We start from the raw sequence: 16482 nt of genomic DNA on the forward strand, positions 1-16482 counted from the left end.
TGCATTTGAATTCCATTGCTGTTCTTTTGGAGATTCCAGTCACGCCCCTGAGAGGTGGTGCCCACAGCTGGCAAGTGGTTATGTGGGCATCCACGTAGTGCCACCCTCTGCGTGCTGTGATCTTCCTTACGGAGTTTTGGTGTGAGCCTCACGGGCACTGTGCTGCGTAACTGCTTTCAGGCTGTGCACGCTGTCATATACGTGGGAGATTTATTGAAGGGGGGGGAACCCCCCCCTCACGGTGTTCTATGGAAACATCATTAAAAAAAGGTTTTGTTTGTTTCCTGCTATTTGGCTTTCATATTTAGATCAGTCTTTTCCTTCAGTTAAATCTGCTGAACAGGTTCACGTTGGGGACTTAACAGTTGCTGCCAAAGCCAAGGTGAGGGCGCCTGGGGCGCTGGCAGAGTTTCTGGTGCTGGGGGGCCCCAGCAGCTTCCCAGCTACAGCCAAGGAGGCCAAAGGCCGCGTACTCGCTGCAGGCCTGCCACTTGTAACCCTTTGGCAGACGGGGACGCAGGGAAACGTTGCATAAGGCACCACTGCGGGCGGCGTTTGTGTGTGATACCCCCGGTCCTGTGCCACCCACCTCAGGGTGGGAGCAGGGAGGGGACAGACACCCAGAAAGGAGGGGTGAGGGGGCGGCAGCACTGGGGCCTCTGCTCAGGAGGACAGGGCAGGAGCCAGGGCATTCTCAGACTCCCACAGCACGAGAGACGCTTGGGCAAATGGTGGTGTGCCCCAGAGACCCCGGACTTCTGCCAGTCGAGAAGGGTGCCCGAGCGTCGTGGCTCCGCGCCTCACCTGCTGCCACACTTCCAGGATCGATCAGTGTGCCTGCAGCAGTCATTGGCTGACTTCAGCCTTGGCTTTGTCCTTTTGTGTGCTCTTTGTGGAGGCGTTTCCCAGCTTTCCTCCTTTGGCAGCACTTTGGTGACCACGGAAGCACCTCCAGACCAGCCACCAGCCTTGGATGGCCTTTTTAGAACTGAGCAAGCAGCACAGCCGACAGGGGAAAGAAACATTAAGGCAGGTTATATGTTCATCACTTCCTCTCCAGTTCCTCCTCCTGTGCTCTTGAAAGTAGGATCCTTAGGCACGTTAACATTAAAAATCGCTCAGGCAGGGGGTGTGAAGATCCAAGGGGACAGCAGAAGCAACATGTCTCTCTCCAAGTAACTCTTGTCCTGCCCTTCCCTAAGCTCGATGAGGACAGCCCCTTCAGGGAGCCCGCCTGCGCTGCGCTGATCCAAATGGATTCAGAATCCGCTTTAGAAGAGCTGGATGTGCATCCACTATATCTTCGATAGAGCTGCGATTTCTTGTGGCAGGCAGGCCTCGTACAGAAAATGCTTTTTCAAGGTTAGATGGGGTCTTCCCTAGGAAATGGGGGTGGTAAAAGGGCTGTAAGGTCCTGCAGAGAAGACTGGAGCTTGTCTCATAAAAGGTTTGATTTCATGCCTTGACTTGCCTCCGCAAAACGTTGCTTCCCTTTGCTAAACTTCTGCATTCCCCAGGAGGAAGGGGAAAGAAACTGCACCTTTGCAGTTCACAACCGGGACCAGGGAAGATGGGGTCAGCAGCCTCTTCTCAAAGAGCCTGCGCTGTCTCCAGAGGCCAGCAGGCTCAGCATTGCTGTCAGCAACAAGCACTTGCCTCCTACAAACTCCAGTCCTCAGTCCCTTGGGCTTTTGTACGCCAGCCAGTTCCAGCGCAGGCTCAGGAGAACGACTCTCCCAGTGCTGCGGTGCTCGGAAGAGGCCCAGATGCAGCAGCGACCACAGTTACAGGATGGCTGAAGAGGCTCTAAGGGCTCCCTACACCGCGTGGGTATTTGAGGAACATCGAGCTGCAACAAGACCAACAGCAGTTGCTTTTCTGAACTGTCAGCACTAAATGAGACCCAAAGACGCAACACCAGCCGCGCGCACTTACCTGTCCAGCCTGCTACATTGAAAAAAAATCCCAAAGCAGCACCCAGAGCGCAAAGCCCAATCTGTGCAGACAAGTCCGTCAGCGTAATATTTGGTACTAGCACACGAGCAGGGAATAGTGTGTTAATGCACAGCCAAGTTTCAGCAGGAAAGAATTGGGTAAAGACAGAAGGCAGGTGTGCACAGATTGCTTCTTGATAGCTTATTTGGCTAACATTCAGAGTATGACCAAAAAAATCAGAAAAAAAGCTAATTTACATTTTTTCAATATTAAATCTTTATTATATACAAAAATATTTTGTTGGGAATTAAAGAGAATTTCACAATTTGTACATTAACATTTTTACGTTTGGCTGTGTTTATTGTGAAAATATTAGCTATGAAAAAGACAAGGGGGGTTTTAGAAAACAAGCCACAATTTAAAAACTTCCTATGTATTAGCTGACTTGACACTGATAAAGTCAGAATGCTAACAAGTCCCATCTCCGAGGTCTGCTCTACAGTATTGTATTCAAACAGGTATTAAATTATCTTCAGGTTTACATTAGAAAGTTTAGCTAATAGTTAAGACCTTTTTTTTTTTTTTAGTATGTTTTCAGCTAAAGAAAGAGGTGTGTTTTTTTTTACAGGAAAGCAGTTTTTAAAGTTTTAAAATGTCAATTTCATTTTAATATGCTGTAGAATTAAAAAAAACACAAAACCCAACAGAAAACCACAAGAGCTTTGAACAGGCAAAAAACAGTTGTGAGAAGCAGCAAGGTAAGGAAATACACGGTGACAGACTTCTAATACACATGTAAACCCCAATTAACGTTTTACAGTTCTTAGCCCAGCTCGGGGTGGGAGAGCAGTGAACCTTCTTCTATTTTAAAACCTAAGGAAGTGGTCCCCTCTCTTATACCACAGTACACAAATGTTACACACAGGCAATACAGGGTGAGGGAGTGGGGGAGGGGAAGGAATGCTCAACATGCATTTTCAAAGGGGGAAAAAATACATTTCAACCATTATCTCCATATAAAACCGTGTACAAGACCTAAACAAACAAAAATCAGCCAGAAAAAAAAAAAAAGTGTTGTTTTTTGGTTTGGTTTTTTTTTTTTTTTTTACAGCCAACAGGTTTGCTGCCACCCCAGAACTGTCCAAAGCAGTGCCGTTCATTTTGCTCTACACTCTGTATCACGTAAGAGGTCAAGTAACAGAGAAGTTACTTGGGGTTTTGGAAGAGGTTTTTACTGTATTTTAGGTAAAACTTGGCTACTCAGGGAGTAGTATTTGGATCAGCCATGAGGACAGCTGAACTCACGTGGACAAGCATTAGCATGAAGCTAATGACATTAAAAGGAAAAGGATAAATGGGAGAAAGTGTTTCCAGGTCTACTTTAACTGTGTTAGCCTGGCAGGTTAGTCAGCAGGTATTCACATCCAACCTACGGCCTCAGCAGCAAAAGGAACCCAAACCCAACTAGTACGAGAAAAGGTTAAAAATACTGGGAACAAAAATCGTATTTACTTCAAGTGTAATTTATTCTATAGAATATAAATATTGCCGAGACCCTGTTGAAAAAAAAAAAAATTAAATTCTGTTTGGAGGTGAAACTGCTTAATAGCCTTCACCAAGCTGAAGTTTGTTTTTAAGCCTGTAGAGGCAAATTCCGGCTGCAGTACCAGCAAACAAACTGGACTTGCCATTTAAGTAAGATGTGACAGGTTGGGGAACAGCATCCCACCATGGAGGATTCGGGTAAGATAGCAGGTCCCGTCTATGAATTTCTTGCAGTATTTACCCCCAAGTTTTATTTGTATCCGTGTGCACGCACAGGGGCACACTTTTAATATGGTTCGGAAGCCAAAGCTGCCTCTGAAAGTTAGTTATTTCACAGGTGTTTTCACCCGCTCTATTTTTATTTTTAGTATCTCTCTTGAGACCAAAACCAGTAAGTTCTGCCAGTCTTAAATACCAATGTTTATATTGACTACTGCTTCCTCTACAAGACGCAAGCTAAGGATCGCAGATGATTCCCACCAGTAAGCTTATTAAATGAAGAGTACGCCAAAAAAAGAAACGGCAAAAAACAACAAAAAAAGTTTGGGCCAGGACTTCACCCCCTTCAGTAAGGACAGTCCACCAGCCAAAGCGAATGAAAATACCTTAACTGAAGAAATCCCTGTAGGGGCCCGGGAGAGGTGGTGTGTAGGGCTGAGAGCCGGAGGGGCGATTAAGGCAAGAGGCCCAGCAGGATACCAGTCTTTGTATCCAGTAACCACGAGCTGTCATCCATAAATTGACCTTTTGCAAAAGTAGTATCGTGAAGTTTGGCAATAACGATACGGTCCTTCAGCTCTCCTGAATTTGGGTGAGGCAAGAAACCCTGCACGAAGCAAGCGGTCCAGAGCCAGCTGGGTGTGCCCAGCTGTGCTCTGTCGTACAGCTGCACCCACAGGCACAGCGAGTGGCAGGGGAGCTAGTGCAGCAGCAGGCACTACGGCCGCACGGAGCAGAGCTGCCTCAGAGCAGTCCCAGCGAAGCAGCAAGGCAGAGGAAGCCTGGAAGGGAACCCAAGGAGTAGGTAAAGAAGTGTGAATTTGTTATGTTCACGATAATAGCTCACGTGTAAAAACAGGTGGTAACCTGCACCTCCTGCTTTCTGGCGTGGTGCTCTACTTGATTGCGCTCTGCTGGTCCTTAAGCGCAGCACAGAGGCAGGCTTGGCTCAGAAGGGTCCCTAGCCAGGAAATACCCGTGTTCCAAAGAGAAAAAACTTCCCTATTTCTGACCTCCCTTCAAATCACCCGCTTCAAAACAAAACCCCGATGACTTCCTGAACACTGCGCTGCAGGCGATTTGTACATCCAGTAATTCAGGTGTGCTTTCAGAAGATGTAATGAGTTAGAATTGTATAGAAGATTGGGGAAGAAGCATCACATTTTGAGCCTATCCAAGATGTGACAGTTTATATAAACACAAATTCAAGAGGGGTGAGCTGATCTGCCATCCTGCTCCACAAAGCTTTTATACACAGAGCTGCACGGATCTGAAAATACGGCACAAATTAAGGACACTGCATTGGTTATAAATTCAATTTCCCTTGCCTACATCGGTCTGTGATTCTGCTCCAATTTCACTTTCATTGTGGATTTACAGAACGTTTCGAATGACTTTCATAGATCTGTGCCAGATGACATAGCCCATTGTCATTATCCCACTAAACTTCAACTGACTGCGTCTTGTCACATGACGTAGAACCTGAAGTAGACCTGCTAGGGTAACACGTGCACCGAAGTATTTACACTAGAGTTTGGTACACGCTTAAGGGAATTTTTGGTGCATTTAAGGAAATAACTTATGGGTCTTGGCATACTGACTGTACTTTTTACGTATAACTTTTCATTCACAGGGCAACTACAGTGTTTCTTCTATAAGTCTCTATATGTACAGAATTTTACAGCACCTCATGCACTGTCCAAAACATAGAAATTACAGATAAATATAGAATTTTTAGATTGAAATAGCTGTATATTTAGAAAAATATACATTAGTAAACACAATAAACCTGGTAGAGAAGTGTACCAGTTCTAAAGTCTCACATGCAGGTACATTTCTGGATTAAGTCATGGTAGCTTAGTAATGTGACAACAGACATGAGCATTTTTTGTTTTACCATCCACATACATACATATACACAGACAACTATTTGATAATTTACTTTTCTAAACTACTTAAATATTTATCTTGTGATACATACCACATCTTAAACATTTAGCAGCATCTTCACCTCGCTCAGACACACCTATTGTTATCATTAACAGTCAATGTAAAAAGTTTTCCTGTTATTATCTGCAAAATGAATGTTTAGTATAGAATGAGATACGTGAAATCCTACTTATCCGAACTCCTTCAAAGTACTTCAAACAGCCGTCACATGAAGGATTTTCACTTGCTCACAACTAGCCTTTCTTAGTGTCTTTCTCCCCTAATCACACGATGTGCAGGTGTCTACCTAACACCTGATCTAGCATACCTGACAGACTGCTGCTGCTGTGTATGTGACTGAAACGGCACCATCATGCTAAGAACCTCCAAGAATGCTCTTTAAAAAAAAAAGTTGTCATTCTCATTCTAGTCCTCCTACCGGGTAGTGACAAACTACGCAGAAAATCTGATGAAAACCTCATTTTGCTAAAAACAAACCCCGCCACCATCAAACCAACCCAGCCTCTCTTCTACCTCCTAACATTATATGCCTGCCAATCTGAACTCTCAGTTTGCAAGAATTAACGAATAAAGGCAAGGAGCATGGTGTTTGGGTTTAATTTGGGTTTAGTTGGGGGGGGGGGGGGGGGGGGGGGTGTCCCCAAGTGCGTGAGGACATCCAATTAAAACTTGCAGATACCTTGATCCGATCTCTGTGTACAACCTAAACAAGACATCTTCCCTTATTGCTTCAGAATTGTACTTCTCATTAGCATCTACATTAACAGCACCAGCCAGTGAGCCGCCAGGCCCTGCTGGGCTAACTGCTTGCTTTACAAACACCATGTGAACCTGCAGCGAAAGCTAAAGCTTTAGGCTTCAGCAAATCCATGGCTGTGTGGAGACAGCTGACTAGGGAGGCTCTCCTGGCAGTGTTTCTCCCTGGGATGGAAACAGAAGGAGCAAGAGGTTTTCCTGACTAAACCTTGGTGCCCATGTTTCATGTGTTTTATTTGGTTAAGTAAATTCATGGGGGGGGGGGGGGAACCCAAAAGATGACAATAAGTGATATTTGCAATATAAAGTACTATGGTATGGAAACGAAGAATCCTCTCATTCCATTCATTAGGGAAGAGTGAGCTCAGCCCACTTTTGGCATCACAAATAGATTATTTTCTAACTCATAATGAAAAGGCATCATATCTGTCCAGATAGCACATCTTATTTACAGCATAAGTAGGTCTCCTATTACACAGTATGCAGATACAGTTTAGTCACGTTTAGCATATAGTGCCAATAGCAAATCGTTAAATAGTCAAGCAATGGCTCTGCTGTCATTGCTGCTACATACAACACTCGATCCATTTCTCAAAGCAGCCTCTAAGCAACGGGATCACAGAACATGTCTCCTGGGAAAGGAAAACAAGTGTCTCATGCTGGTGCCACATTGAAAAGATCTGTCAAACTTAAACAAAACCAGAGAAAAAACATCCTGAAAAGTATAACAATAAAACAAAGTAGTGGTACAATTTTTCCTTCGAGAATTTCAGATCCCTTCTAAAAGACTGAAATCTCAGTATTAACAGCCACAAAGACTGCCTGTGCTAGACACAGGTCAGACTAACATTTTCCACATACATGGGGATCTCAAGCCCCCACTGCTGCTTTTCCTCCACAACCACCAACCTGACAGGCTTTGTAAAAATCATCTGTAGTATACAGGTGTTTTGAGGTTTTTTTGTTTGGTTTTTTTTTTTTTTTAAAGACTTACACTTTTCCTATACCACATCAACTCCACTTTTCTTTTCCTTGTGCATATACATGTCTTTAAGAGCCCCAGGAAACAATACTGTTTTACAGTGTCTAAGCCTCTTTTCCTTCAGAAATAGTTCTGAGGAAGCTGCCTTTTGATAGCGTTCCACATCACACTTCGGTGTCGAAAAAGAATTCAGAAGGCAGGTGCCTGTCACTAGATGGATGAGAAATTAAACAAATAGATGACTTCAGTTTAGACACCTAACCTGGTGAGTGATGGTGAATGTTGTTACATACAACAGCTGACATTATATAAAATATGGTCACAAAAAAGCTAGTCTTAGGAACAAGCTATATTTTCATTTTGTTCTTATTAAGCAGAAATTTACATCACTAAGTTTTGATCGATGAACTTGAACTTATTACGAATTACATCAATGAGCCTACTAAGGGGAGAACTGTCACTAAACAAAAGGGAAGTATGTTGTAACATAAAAAGGTATAAACAACATTGCTTTTTAGCCCTAAGCTTCTATTTCACAAGCTTTCTAATGAAAAATGCCATTAAAAACAATGTAGCGAAAAGCACAGAAATTCCACTACATCACACTCAAAAATACAGCAGTTGATCACACACAAATACTCAAAAAGATAATATAGAACCCAGCTAGATAGTGCAGGAAATTAAGCCACAAATCACTATACAAATATCAAACAATGTCCTAAGAAAAGAAAATGCCTTTTTTTGTTGGCTTTTTTTCTTGGTGGTTTTTTGGTTTTGTTTTTGTTTTTTCTTTTTTTGTTAAAAGCAATGTGTTTTCACAACTATGAGTAAATAGTCCTAAACATTATGCATCACTCTACGGTGCTCCACGTTATCAGGTTCTCTCTCAGGCTACTTCACTATTACTCAAATTGCACTGAATTACCTTGTGGACAAGCTTTCTAACGTCAGCACTTCAACCACAACAGGCTAACAGCTTGGCTCCCAAGCAAAGCCTAATAAGCAGCTTGCAAGGTATTGCTTGATGTTATTTTAAGAGACACGTATCAGGGAACCTACACAACGGTTGTCTAAATCAAGAGACATCAAGAATTTGTGAAACATCAAGGATGCACCAACATGAAGCTGAAAGAAGCTAGAGCAATGGAGCTGTGTGTTTGTTGCTGCTTTTAGTATTTAAAATTCTGCTCCCATGAAATTATTACTTTTTTTAAGGAAGAAAAGAATAATCCCAAAGAAATTAGTATTCTTTCCTAATAAGAGCTATAGACTTTTGACCAGTTAAACACTTACATTAACAAGTTTTACAAAAATTGTTTCAAGTATCCTCTTTTTAAATCACAGTGAAAATGTAAGACCAAGATGTAAATGTTGAAGTGAATGACCGAAAGTTTCTTAGACAAAAAAGGCAAAGGTACTAAATCAAAACATATAAAAATGCTTAAACGCATTTCCTTCATGTGATATGAATAGAAAGGTTATCTGTAAAAAGTTAGAAAAATTAAAATAAATTACATATTTAAGTACACTTTCCCTTCAACATTTTTATAAAAATTCAGAATAGTGTACTTTTGAATATACACAGAGTAAAAATGCACAGGTGCCGTAGGTTATCGTCAGTATCTACACAACATCACGTTAGCGTATCTGCTGCAGTTGATTTTATTTGTTAAGCTCCTCTTGAGAAATATCAATATACCCAGCTAATTGGGACCCACTGCGGCTCCAGCCTCAGTCTCTCGATAGCAGTCTGTAGCTTCTCGAAGGCTTTGTCTAGGTTATCGTTTACAATGGTCAGATCAAAATAGTGGTTGTATGCTCGCTGGATCCGTGCACTTTCATCCACTGTTTTTTTCAAATCCGTGTCCTGTTGAAGAGATTTTAACCGTTACTAAGAATAAATCCTTACAGTACAGAAGTATCCCTTCATTACATACGGCAACTGACTAAAGCTATATACTGAATACATTTTAAAAATTATTTTTTTTTGTTTATAGTAAATCCGCACAGAACTTAAGCTAAAATGCATTGAAAGGGCTGAAAAAGTTACAGGCTGCGCCAATAATGTTAAATATGGTGACCAAACGTCTGCAAATCTTACAGTTCTTAAGAAAATGAACTTGGGCTGGCATGCACAACCGGCAATTAATCATTTTGTATGGGCAACTGACAATCCGATCCAAATAAAATTAATGCTTTAGGAATGACTGAATATATCAGTTGCGCAAATATATTTGTGCCCTTTATTATTTCCAGAGAAAGCACCAAAAAATTAAAGAATTTAATATGAAATAAAAGATGTATGTCTAATAGAATTAAACTCTAGAATACCTTACTGCTTGTAGAGGCTACATTTCAGCCTCGACCACCTGACATAATTTCCTCATTTGTCAACTACTGCTGCATTTAGTTCTGATATGAGCTGCAAAATACGCAGGAAATTTATTTTCCTACATTATGAAGCCTTCTTGAAGTGCTACCACTGAGTGGTTTTTTTGTTTCATTAGCCTTACATCCTCAGAAAATTCCTCTCCGCTTTTGCACAAAAGCAATTTTTTTGTAAGCACTTACGAGATTTGTCCCCTTGACAATATTTATTTTAATATTTTCAAGTCTTGATATAGTTGTAAATACAAAAGCCAAAATGAGAAAGTAAATTTGTGAATCACCTTTTATTCACAGTAAATGAAGAAGACAAGCAAACGTATTGCCACAAAAGCCAGAATTTTTGCAATGGAACGGCTTAGGATGCTAGAAAAAATGTAGACAGACCCACTAGCAAGCAAAAGATAACACTTCTTTAAAAAGACATCTGGTTTTCATTTGCTTAGGAAGCAGAAGAATATGAAATGGGAAATCATACTCTATACACACGTGTACAGATTCTAAATCATATCTGTAAAGATACATAAATGTGTATTTTAAATGTAACTATCCTCTTTATTATTCAGAAGGACAAGTAAAACAAAGGCAAGGATGTCCCTTAGGGAATCAAATATTAGGAAGTACAGGAAATTATTTTTATACTTGGCTGGACAGTTTTAACCTTGCCTTCTTTTATACACATCACAAAATTCAGGGGTCATTTGGGGCAGGGAGGAGGAAAGACAGAGCACCCACAGGGATACTAGATTCTGTAATAACCAGAATCCATTACTAGAACTGGACAGTCTCCCACATGGCAGGGGGCGGGAGGGGGGGGCGGTCAATACTAAAAATCCTGTGTTAATTTATGTGAAATTAACCTACCGTCCATTTTTTTGCTTTAAATGCCCTGTCAGCATTATGCAAGGCATCGCTGCTATCTCAGCTGCTGCACTATTGCTGTGAGTTGTCGGCTTTATCAGATGGGGGAATTCTACTGCTGAACGCAGAGGGCAGTTTTCTTAACCGCTCCGACTGTCTTATTTTGCTTTGGTCCTGCAGCTGGAAAAGTTAATGCCCATACAGAACATGTATGATTTGCTGTGCTGGAGGAAGCGTGTCTCGTTTCCCTCTGCTACGCTGTGTCTCAGAAAAAGAGAAGATCTAATGAACAGAATGTGCCACTTCGCTTTACATGGCAAATCCAAGGAAGCCAAGGGGAAGAGAAGCGACTCCACACTTCTTACTCTGGCAGCTCCCAGCCATTCTCAGTGCAGCATGTGCTGCTGCAACAGTGGAAACAAAGCCCAGTTGCATTCTGTTGTTGTTTTTTTGGATTTTTTTTTAATGCAGGCTGCAATTTACTGAGGATTACAGGTTCCATTTTTAACGCACATCTATATTATAAGACAAACGTGAACAAAATTTTTTGGGGGGAGAGTAAAGACATTTACATAGAAGAACAGCTCCCACCATCAAATATTTACTATTAGTTGCAAAGAATCAAAGGTAAGGTGACGTTTCCCAAAGAACACATTACAAACAATTGTAAGATGTCTAAGAAGCCATCTGCCATATACATAGTATATCATTAACTTCTACTAAATAAACAACAAAAGTCTTGCCTAACTTTTCTTAGAGACATTTCAGAACAAATTCTGTCTAAAATTAAATGTAAGAAAAAAAAATTAAAAAATCTAAGACCATCCTGTTCAAAGCAAGGTAAATATGAAATAATCTGCTTACAGTGAGAAGTTTGGTTGTAATTCCAGCATCTACCACAGCTTTGTGCATAGCACGCAAAGTCTCCAATTCTGGAGCAGCAATGAACACTACATAGGGCATGAATTCTGAAGTCCTCAGTATTTTCAGGGCCTAGAAGCAAAGAAAAAGAAAAGGAAAAACCCCTAAGTTTGAGAATGACGCACCACATGTCCCCATTATTTCAGGGGCACTGCAAAACTAGTCTTACAATGGGCAGAAACATGTAAGCCAAGATTCTTCTATTTTAGAAACTCATACGCTGCCTTTTGAAACACACAACGTAATTCCTTCCTTGGCTAAAAAGACTCTACTACCCTGCAAGATTCCTCTTTCACGCAGAATCTAAGTTGGGTTTTTTCCATCTTTCTAACTCATTCCAACTAAGTGCCACAAATGCCAGAATCCAGTTGATACTGTAATCTTTAAAGCAGGTAAGAAGCCTTCAAATTTAAAGGCACCTCTTCAATATTACAATCCTACACTTATAGTGTAACATTACAAACGATATACCTGTGGATTTACATCCAAGATGCAGGTCCTTCCTGTCTGAACAACTTCAAGGATGGAATCAATTTTGGTGCCATAAAGATTTCCTTCATATTCTCCATGCTCTAAATATCTGCCAGCTTTAATGTCCATCTCCATTTCAGCTCGTGACACAAATCTGTATGCTTGCCCATCCTTCTCATCATCCCTTGGCTTCCGTGAAGTAACTAAACAGGAAATTGAAAATATAAATTGAATGTTCTCTTCTTATATTTGGAATACAAATATGAGACTGGACTGCCTATTAAGTTCAGGAGAGTATAATAAACATTACATACAATTATGATTGTTCCATATGCAGATTAATTATTCTAGTGCAAGTTTCAAAACTGAGCATAGCCACTCTTGTTCCTTTTACTTCTATTCCTTTCTGTATGTTCCTTACGCACCCATTTGCTTGTTTCCTTTGTATTACTCCTTCGCACCATGTACAATACTCATTCATGTCATCTTTTAAAATATTTATTAAGTGAATAATTAAGTCACCTGGGAATCAAATGGAAGTTTAACTCTCAAATGCCAGATGTACTTCTGAAAATAACACATCAAAATCTGCCCCACCCCACCCTCCACACCTTAGCACACACTTTGCTCACTGTATTTGCCCTGTTACTCACGTTCGAATCACCTGAGCTAGCTATGCAGTTAAGTTAAATACCAGAAGCAGCCCAGCCACTGTAGCAGAACTTCAGCAGAGGACAGCTAATGCTGCTTTCCAGGTCAACTTACCCTTTTTAAAACAAGGTAAATTCACTGCAGAGAGATTAAAGCCAATATTTAAGTAAAATATTAGCAGCTATCTTGGGTATTGGCTACACTGTGCAGTACAGACATTATTTAAGCAAGAAGATGTAAATAAAATAATAAAAAAAAATCAGATTATTACTGATTTTGCTGTCCTATCACCATATTACCTGCCCACTACTTGCATTTCATTAGATCTGAACTCCAGAATATATTGAAGTAACAGTAAATGGATCCCTTTGGTAATAGTTGTATCATCGCTTGTTGCCATACCCCCACTTGGTGCAACCTGGCGATACAAGCGGAAAGCATTCCCTGTCTTCCAATAATTCCTATCAACTTCGTTATTCTAGAAAACTCAAGTCCCACAAGAAACAATCTTCTGAAGCTGTTAGCAATAAACATACTACTAGAATATCTAGATTTAGCCAAGATTCTACAGAAAGATTAAAACTATAAAGGTTAATACAATTTAAAAAATAAAAATAAAAAAAACCAGCCTGAAATAAATTTTGGAGAATGAGCTTTAACAGTTTACAGTAACTTAACAGATCAGCTATCCACACTGAAGAAAAAACCCAGCACCATTTGCTTTATTAGAACTCAACACCAAGGACATGCTTCTCCCCACAGCAAAGTGGATCCATTTCAGCCATTTTCAATAAAAAATCCACAACAACCAAAAGCCAACCAACCAAAAAAAAACCCCACCAAAACCCAACCAAATCCAAAACCCCCACAAACAAAAAAACTCCCAAATATATTCATCTGTGAAAAACCAGGAGAAATGTCTTCTAATCAAAGAAACTGAGGCCAGCTAGGATTACTGACTATCCTACTTAAAATCTAAATACAAAGTAATGAAGTAGAGCAGAGACTGTCCTGCATGTGCATGAGTAGAAAGTTATTTTTTATGCCTTTGAAGGGTGTTCAAGAGCTCCAAGTAAAAGCATTTTAACACTGTGTTGCATTACTTATATATATCTAATAATCTGTATAACATTTTAGAGAAACCAGTCATTTTGAGGGGTTTTCTAAAAGGGAATTAAGAATTTTAGAAATACTAAAGAGTTTCTTACTATTTTGCAACTATAAAACAATGAGATTCCCAGGGGAAGATTTCTTTTTAAAATTAACACTGAGAAGTCAACCTTACTATGGGTCACCCATACCAATTCTTAGTGCCCTGGCCAGTTTTGGCGTTAAGAGATTCAGCAAATGAGACTGGTTCTCTCACATCGCACAATTTATCTTTCAGACCTGTCCCCCCTCCTCCATTATCAGATCTGCTTCTTGCCCACTGAAAACAAAGGAAACAGACTGTTGTTGAAATTCTGCAAAGCAGGTGGCAAGAGGAGAATAGTAATGTAGCTAGGGTGGAATTCTTGGGTCAGCAGTCAAAGAGGAGGCAGATAAAAAGAAAAAAAAAAGATCTTGTGAATGAGCAAAGTATCTGGAAGGAAGTCAAGAAAGCAGTACTTCAGTAAGGGAGGAGGTTTTTGTCTGAAGCTGATAGTGAGAAAAAAAAAGACCATGGGCTTGAAGCTAGATGTGTTAAAACCTCAGACTATCATACAGATCTTGGAGATCACAAACATTCCAGTTTTATTGGAAGTCTGTTGCTCTTCCCTACATTCCTCAATACTGAAGTAACAATTTATAATGCCTAGGGTACTTCTACAGATGGGAAACTAGACGGCAGACCCAAGAAACTCTACTGGCTGTTTACAGAAGACTAATAGCAACTTCCAGAATCCCCTCAGTAGCTGATGGTGACTGACACTGAAGAAAACTAGCAGACTGCAACACTGCACATACAAAAATTGTTTTTCTGCAGCGTCGGTAACATTTAACCGCTGGTTACCAATATTTTCGCTGTCATTACACATTACTTCAGTTGTCTGATGAAAAACCTTTTGTTTTCCCACTCTGTATCATTTTTATACTCTGAGAAAATTCTTCCCACCCTGAATCACTGAGAGAAACATCAGGTATTTTCCAGATAATCAGAGACTCAAAGTATATTACAATAGGAATGCTGATAACTTACACGGCACCGTAGTTCCAAACCTAGTAGGATTCAGTACTATAAACCTGTTCTTTAAACTTCTTCGCCCCACTCCTTGGGCCCCAATTAAGACGAGTGTTTTCCTCTGAAAAGGAGGCATTTTGGCTACTTCCTCATAGATCTGGATTTCATGACGATCAAATTCTACATTGAGAAGCGTACAAAAAACCATTAATACACAGTCAGTACTGTAAGAAAAAAATAGTAGTCTCGCTATACATCAACAGGCCGGGTGTGAATACAAATAGTACTCGGAGGGCAACAAGTCTGATAAAAGCTTTCTTGCTTTAAATCGGTATGGGAATAAAATAGTCACCCATCATGGACAGCATAAGGTCAGATTATTACCTTTACTTTCAAGGAGAAAATTTGAGATTGATCAGAATGGGGGAAATTGCGATTAACAATCAGTGACCTTTCACAGAATCACAAAACGGTCGGGGTTGGAAGGGACCTCTGGAGGTCACCTAGTCCAACCCCAGTGCTCAAGCAGGGCCACCTGGAGATGGTTGCTTGGGACCACATCCAGACAGCTGTTGATTATCTTCAAGGAGGCAGACACCACACCCTCTCCAGGCAACCTGTGCCAGTGCTCAGCTCAGTCACCCTCACAGTAGTGTTTCCTGATGTTCAGAGGGAACCTCCTGTGTTGTTGCTTGTTGCCTCTGGGCCCATCACTGGGCTCCTTTGAAAAGAGCCTGGCTCCATCCTCTTTGCACTCTCCCTTCAGGTATTTATACACATTGGAGCTTCCCCCTGAGCCTTCTGTTCTCCAGGCTGAACAGTCCCAGCTCTCTCAGCTTTTCCTCATAGAAGAGATGCTCCAGTCCCTTCATCATCTTTGTATGTCCATGTCTCTTGCAGGAGCCCAGTACACTTCTGGTGTGGCCTCACCAGTGCTGAGTAGAGGGGAAGGATCGCATCCCTCAACCTGCTGGCAACAAAGCTTTCACTTTTTTCTCTTTTAACACACCGTTCTTCTCTGACTTCCTCCTACCAAAAGGTGTACTCTGCATCACCATATCTTCACAGGTCACTATTGCTTTTAAACCATAAACCCCATCTGATCTATCAAATTTATACTCAAATATTTTACTGTGAATCTTGGATACACTAGCCTCTGCAAGTTTAGAAGCCTAAAGAACTTTGACTGCTATGTAATATTAAGAGATACCTGCATTTCTTGTAGTGAGGTACATCATCTTTTTCTTTTTTTTGCTGCTTATTGTTCCACAGAAAGGCCCTAGAAATAAAATGAGACAAATTAATAATTTTTGTTAAATGTGTTTTTCCAAAGCTTTTTTATATGAACATATGCAAGTTTAAATTCATTAAATTTACAAGGACTATTTTAGAATTCTATATATTCTAGGGCAGGAGGTCATACCTATTTTTGTACACATCAAATGGTATACCAAGACCTGAACACAGAGGAAAAAATTAATTTTCCTAGAAATCTTTCTAAAGAGCACAAAAAAAATCCATCAAACATGTTTAATTTATTAACTTTCAGCGTATACCATAAAAACATAATTTAACAAACCAGCTAATTCTTATGCCTTTCCCACCTCATTTAGGTTTTCATCAGTAGGTGGCAAAAATGATTCAC

The 16482-nt window shown here is 40.6% G+C and overlaps 1 protein-coding gene across 3 annotated transcripts in view; it reads right to left on the reverse strand.

Annotated features, from left to right (window-relative positions):
- Positions 1 to 2193: 2193 nt before the first annotated feature.
- The window catches only part of MPP6 (membrane palmitoylated protein 6), a 61983-nt gene continuing 47694 nt past the window's right edge, over positions 2194 to 16482 (reverse strand). For all 3 annotated transcript variants that reach the window (XM_037382928.1, XM_037382929.1, XM_037382927.1), the window contains 5 exons: positions 16048 to 16116; positions 14856 to 15017; positions 12026 to 12228; positions 11498 to 11626; positions 2194 to 9254 (listed from right to left, as the gene is read on the reverse strand). In XM_037382928.1, coding sequence (XP_037238825.1) covers positions 9078 to 9254; positions 11498 to 11626; positions 12026 to 12228; positions 14856 to 15017; positions 16048 to 16116 — 740 coding nt within the window. In that variant the 3' untranslated portion in view covers positions 2194 to 9077. The remainder of the gene's footprint in view (positions 9255 to 11497; positions 11627 to 12025; positions 12229 to 14855; positions 15018 to 16047; positions 16117 to 16482) is intronic.

This window comes from Falco rusticolus, chromosome 4 (assembly GCF_015220075.1).
Source record: "Falco rusticolus isolate bFalRus1 chromosome 4, bFalRus1.pri, whole genome shotgun sequence".
In the NCBI taxonomy this organism is placed as follows: Eukaryota; Metazoa; Chordata; class Aves; order Falconiformes; family Falconidae; genus Falco; species Falco rusticolus.